The sequence below is a fragment of the Mixophyes fleayi genome, chromosome 11 (genome assembly GCF_038048845.1).
Source record: "Mixophyes fleayi isolate aMixFle1 chromosome 11, aMixFle1.hap1, whole genome shotgun sequence".
In the NCBI taxonomy this organism is placed as follows: domain Eukaryota; kingdom Metazoa; phylum Chordata; class Amphibia; order Anura; family Limnodynastidae; genus Mixophyes; species Mixophyes fleayi.
The window spans coordinates 2,440,665-2,446,071 of NC_134412.1; the positions used below are offsets into that span (position 1 = coordinate 2,440,665).

The 5,407-nt window shown below is 45.8% G+C and overlaps 2 protein-coding genes across 2 annotated transcripts in view; one reads left to right on the forward strand and one right to left on the reverse strand.

Annotated features, from left to right (window-relative positions):
• The first annotated feature begins 1,363 nt into the window (after window positions 1-1,363).
• The window catches only part of LOC142107838 (chloride channel protein 2-like), a 40,277-nt gene continuing 36,233 nt past the window's right edge, over window positions 1,364-5,407 (forward strand). Inside the window, exon 1 of the transcript XR_012680020.1 lies at window positions 1,364-1,470. The gene's annotated coding sequence lies outside the window, so the exon portion shown is untranslated. The remainder of the gene's footprint in view (window positions 1,471-5,407) is intronic.
• The window catches only part of HSPB7 (heat shock protein family B (small) member 7), a 4,998-nt gene continuing 1,515 nt past the window's right edge, over window positions 1,925-5,407 (reverse strand). Inside the window, exons 2-3 of the mRNA XM_075191468.1 lie at window positions 4,852-4,985; window positions 1,925-3,420 (exon numbers count right to left, since the gene is read on the reverse strand). Of these exons, the coding sequence (XP_075047569.1) occupies window positions 3,241-3,420; window positions 4,852-4,985 (314 nt within the window). The 3' untranslated portion in view covers window positions 1,925-3,240. The remainder of the gene's footprint in view (window positions 3,421-4,851; window positions 4,986-5,407) is intronic.

The following is a 5,407-nucleotide window of genomic DNA, read 5'->3' on the forward strand; positions in this document are numbered from 1 at the left end:
TGTCACATCCAGTAACGTGTTCTGTCCTGTCACAAAGTGTCCCAGGGGTGAGGGGGGCGAGTTCCTAATACGGCATCTGACTCATTACCCCTTGTGAAATGTGATCTTGACGTGAGTGGACAGCTGAGCCGAGGACTGGGGCGCTCGGTATTGTCCTGTCTCTGGCAGACAGCTGTGAATGGGTTAATCAGTGACTTCTGTATACACATTACACACATTACTCCCCACTGACACTTGTTACCAACACAACACAACACAACACAACAATAACACTCAGTCCAGATGCATGCTGGGAGGGTAATTAGCCCCTGACAGGGAATGTAGACTGTAGACTGTAAGCTCCTTGGGGTTAGTGGCCGATGTCAGTGATTATTCTCTGTACAGCGCTGTGTAATATGTAGGCGCTATATAAATAACTGGTAACTGTTATTAAATACATTTTACATCCTCGTGAACATGATTTTTTTCCATTCAGTTTGTATTGTACCTTCCAGGATGCGCTCAGTTGTATAATGTAGAAACCTATGAAACGCGTGGCGATTATATACTAAACATATATAAATATGGGGGGGGGTTCTATTGAAGCAGAAAATGGAGGAAAATGTCCTTAAAACTAAGATAAATTACCCCCATATTCTACAGAAGACGCTACCACTATCAGTTATACACAAGCGGTGACAGTTATATTATATGTTATATCACATGGGGCAGTTTCCCTCCACTTTCTGCCTCCTCCATCATTATAGAACTCCGCCTGCTCTGTGATATCAGATATACAAAGTATATATGGACAGGAATATATCTGGAGACAGGCCGGAGCACTCCTCGCTTCCTAACGCTATCTCTGGACAGACTTCATTTTGTTTTCACTAAACAGAGTGAAGGTGACATTGGCCGCACGTCGTGGTCTCAGGTTTCAGGACTGGGATTAGCTGCAGCCGCTATCTGTTCATTGTCAGGGCTCTAAAAATAGCAGTTTCCAGGGGAGGGGGGGCCACTAAAATCACTGTTTCTCTGTAGGGCGCAGTGCTGCCACCTTCTGGTAAAGAAGAAAACTACATTGGTATAATACAACTGTTAAACAATATTTACTAAACTGCGGGCTTGAAAAAATAGATATGTTACCTATAGCAACCAATCAGATTCTAGTTATCTTGTGTAGAATGTACTCAATAAATGCCAGTTAGATTCTGATTGGTTGCTATAGGCAACATCTCCACTTTTTCAAACCCGCCGTTTAGTAAATCTAGCCCTTTTATCTTAAACATCTTCAGTTCTGTTGATTTCCTAAATGTTTACTTGTATATTTGTGAATGTTATCAGTAATCTTGTATTTTATGTGTCCTTTAAACAATCAGTTACATGACGAGAAGGAGACCTATATCACACCGGTTATTATGTATCAGCGAGCATTCCGTTACCAGCGCTCGTTCGTCTGCCCTGACGGGACAGAATATTGTATACGTACTGGTGAGTTACTATTACCGTCCATCACAACTATTCATTCTGGTCAGAATCCACCTTGTCGGACCTCCGCACGCTGCAATTCACAGACAATTATGTTCCAAATTGCACCTTTAGTGTTAACATGTTATTTCTCTCTGTAGACAGCGATACTGGGCAGGACCCGGACTGTGATGATTATATATTACCACAAGCCCTTAATAAATGAACGTCCCCCTATAATGATAACGTACATAAGGTTCCTGGATGATTTCCAGCTGATTATGTCCTGTGTAATTCACTGATTTATCCTCATATAGCGCATATATAGGCTGACTCCATATAACACCGCACAGCGAGACCCCCTCTTTATTACACAGCAATGGGGGGGGGGGCAGATTCATGCTGAACACCCCCAGGGAGGGGACCCAGCACTTACACCGAGCTGGACATAGGGGGAAATAAGAGTCACATACACAGCAATGATACAAAGTATTTAAAATGTAACAATGAAAACATACAGTCTATATACAAGAGAGAATAGTGACAGATCCGAGGGGAGGGGGGGGGGGGTAGCTATAGGGGACACTCCCAGTTGTAGTGTATTGTGTTGTGTATATATAGAATTCTACATTATCCAATATATATTCACTCTTATCCTCCCTCTTGTCACCCACACGCACACACACACGCACACACTCCCACACGCACACACCCACACGCACACACACACGCACACACTCCCACACGCACACACTCCCACACGCACACACGCACACGCACACACACACACACACGCACACCCACACGCACACACACACGCACCCACACGCACACACATCCACACGCACACGCACCCACACGCACTCTCTCGTATTTACCGTATAACAGCCTTGTTAGATCTTAGATCTGAGATCGGAGGGGTTATAGACTCATTTCCTCATTCAATGTATATTTACTCTTCCCCACCCTCTTACTACTGACTTGTTCAGACTCAGAAACACATCATTCTTCTTGGGAACATCCTACTGAAAATGAACTTCAGTGATTCTGTATTATTCTAGAATAATTGCAATATGTCTAAAAATAAATATGTTGAGAATGTTTCTAGTTAAATTTTCCTATCCCAATTGTACCCGTGTATGGTATGCTCATGTATGGCGTACCCATGTATGACGTACCTGTGTTTGATGTACTCATGTATGGTGTACCCGTGTATGACCTACCCATGTACGGCATACCTGTGTATGACGTACCTGTGTATGACGTACCTGTGTATGACGTACCTGTGTATGACGTACCTGTGTTTGATGTACTCATGTATGGTGTACCCGTGTATGACCTACCCATGTACGGCATACCTGTGTATGACGTACCTGTGTATGACGTACCTGTGTATGACGTACCTGTGTATGACGTACCTGTGTATGGCGTACCTGTGTATGACGTACCCATGTATGACATCAGTGCCGCCATAATCTATGTAAATGTGACATGGAGTGAAATATGGGCTTGTTTCTAGAAATCTCTTCTGGAATGTCCACAACAGAAAGTGTCAGTGTGACGCACATACTCACTCCCACTCACTGCCGCAGCACACACAACACGCGTGTCCAGCTAACAACTGTGCCTTGTGTATCACCCCTGGGCCACCACCACGTCTGATGTCTCCGTACTAATTGTGGATAAAGGGTTTGGAAACAAAACTGACACAAAGTCTATGGCACAATTCTGGTTTCGGAGACTATGGAGCCACAGAACGGACCCCCCTCCTCCCGGCAGGGCCGTCACACCGCCCTATATTTTGATCTCAGTCCGGAAAGTTTGGTGGTCGGTGTGCTTGGCTGGAGTCCTCTCTGCCTTGACGGTCAGCATGCCGTCCTCCCCCAGGGCGGAGGTGACGGTGGTGGGGTCCACGTCCTCGGGGAGTTGGCACTTGTGGGTGAAGGTGTTCATGATGGTCCCGTCTGTGGCCAGCTTAGGGGGAGATGGAGAAGATGGTAAAGTGTTATAGACTGAGATAAAGAGTCATCGGAGGATAATTGTGGGCAGCTAGTGGGATCACCTCCCCGCCCAACCAATGCTCCAACAAACCAGTGAGGTATAAGGGGGGCGTCAGTCACTGAGCTACAATATAGTGACCAATAACGTCCCACATTTATTATAGGACTATATGGTACAGAAATATATTCCGGGACCCAGGGTCACCTTGTCTGCCCAGCCACTAGTGTTACCCAGTTATTACCCCTCTGAGGGGGTCAGAGAGCAGATGGATGCTCTATACTGCCCTCTATAGGTAGGTGGGACTGGATTTATAACACAAGCAGGACCCCCGTGTTGACCCATTATCAAAGATGGATTTTGTGTTTGTGAGATAAGCTACAATTATAGATCCATACAGCGACTACTAGAGTAATTATCCCACATATCACACAAGCAGTGAGTGGCTGCTCTATTAGGTACAGCAGCTCGTTAATGCAAATATCTCATCAGCCAATCATGTGGCAGCAACTTAATGTATTATAGCATGCAGACATGGTCAAGGCGCTCAGTTGTTGTTCAGACCAAATCCATGGATCCATCCTGCCGTGTGTCAGGCTGGTCATAGTGATATAGTGGTGTGGCTGGGGGGTGGGGGGTCCAGTGGCTTGGACCCCCCCAGCTAGGACTGATTGACAGACTGGACCGACCACTTTACTGCTGCAGATCTACAGATCAGTACCAGGAGTCTTACTGTAACGGGGGTGGGGGCTGGGGATTCATTTTATGGTGGAGGCGACTGATAATCATTTAATAGAGGGTGGGAGATATTCATTTAATAGTGGGGGCAATTTAATGTAATAGTGGGATCATGGTAATGACTACTAATTTAAGGTTGGGTGATGGCATTATTTAATTAATGCTGAGGTGGTTTGGAGGCAATTAAATTAATCTGGTGCATTTAATAAATGTGAATACTAATTATTTAATATTGTGGCTGTTTGGGGTGGGAGGATGCTATTAATGTGCTGTTGGAGCTGGGTACAAAGTAGAGAGGCCTAATTATTAAACGTGGGTACTACTGATTTAATGTCAGGGCTGGTTGGGAGGAGGGAGGTCATTGCTTGACTTTCTGTAATTTATGTACCTATCACTTTTATTCTAACAGGGCCCCAACATTCCAGGATGCAGACAAGCAACAACTGAGCCTCAGCCACGAGCAGCAACACGACAAGAACAGGCAGCGGAGAGCGGCTTAGTCTGACACCTGTCTCATTCTGACGGGGCAGTCCCGAGTGTTGGGAGACTGTCTCGTTCAGTCCGGACTTTTTCCCGGCTGCAAGGTCAGTTGGGAGGTATGTTACACATGTATCACACACATGTCATGTACAACACAACATGTCCGTGTTACATGTCCTTGTTACTCACTTTCTCGGCGTGCACCTCGATCTGGTTGTTGGATGTGGTAACGATAATGTCTTCTGGGGAGAAATCTCGGACATCTACAGCGAACTGGTAGGTGTTCCCCAACGTCTTCACGTTCTGCGCCGTCACAGAGCCGGCTGCCGGGGGAATAAGTCAGTTATTTAGCATTACTGGGTATTTATGTCCGTACAGCCTCAGGTTTATCATATTGGGGGCTGTTATAGACACACCCGACAGGCTAAACCGTGATAAATGATGTATTACAGATTATCAGCCTCGCTGCGCTGCCACCCTCATTATTTTCTGTAGACGCAGGTTTACCCCCTGGCCCTATATCCCAGTCTGCCTGGTAACACCCAGAGGTATATTTACTAAATTGTGGGTTTGAAGAAGTGGAGATCAGATTCTAGCTGTTATTTATTTAGTGCATTCTACAAAATGACAGCTAGATTATTACCCCTCATCTCCATACAGGGGGGATCTACCAATAATTCAGGGGGACAGCGGGCAGGGGGCCCTAGTGTGTAGCTGCCACACACCCGTCAACCCGAGAGGTCCC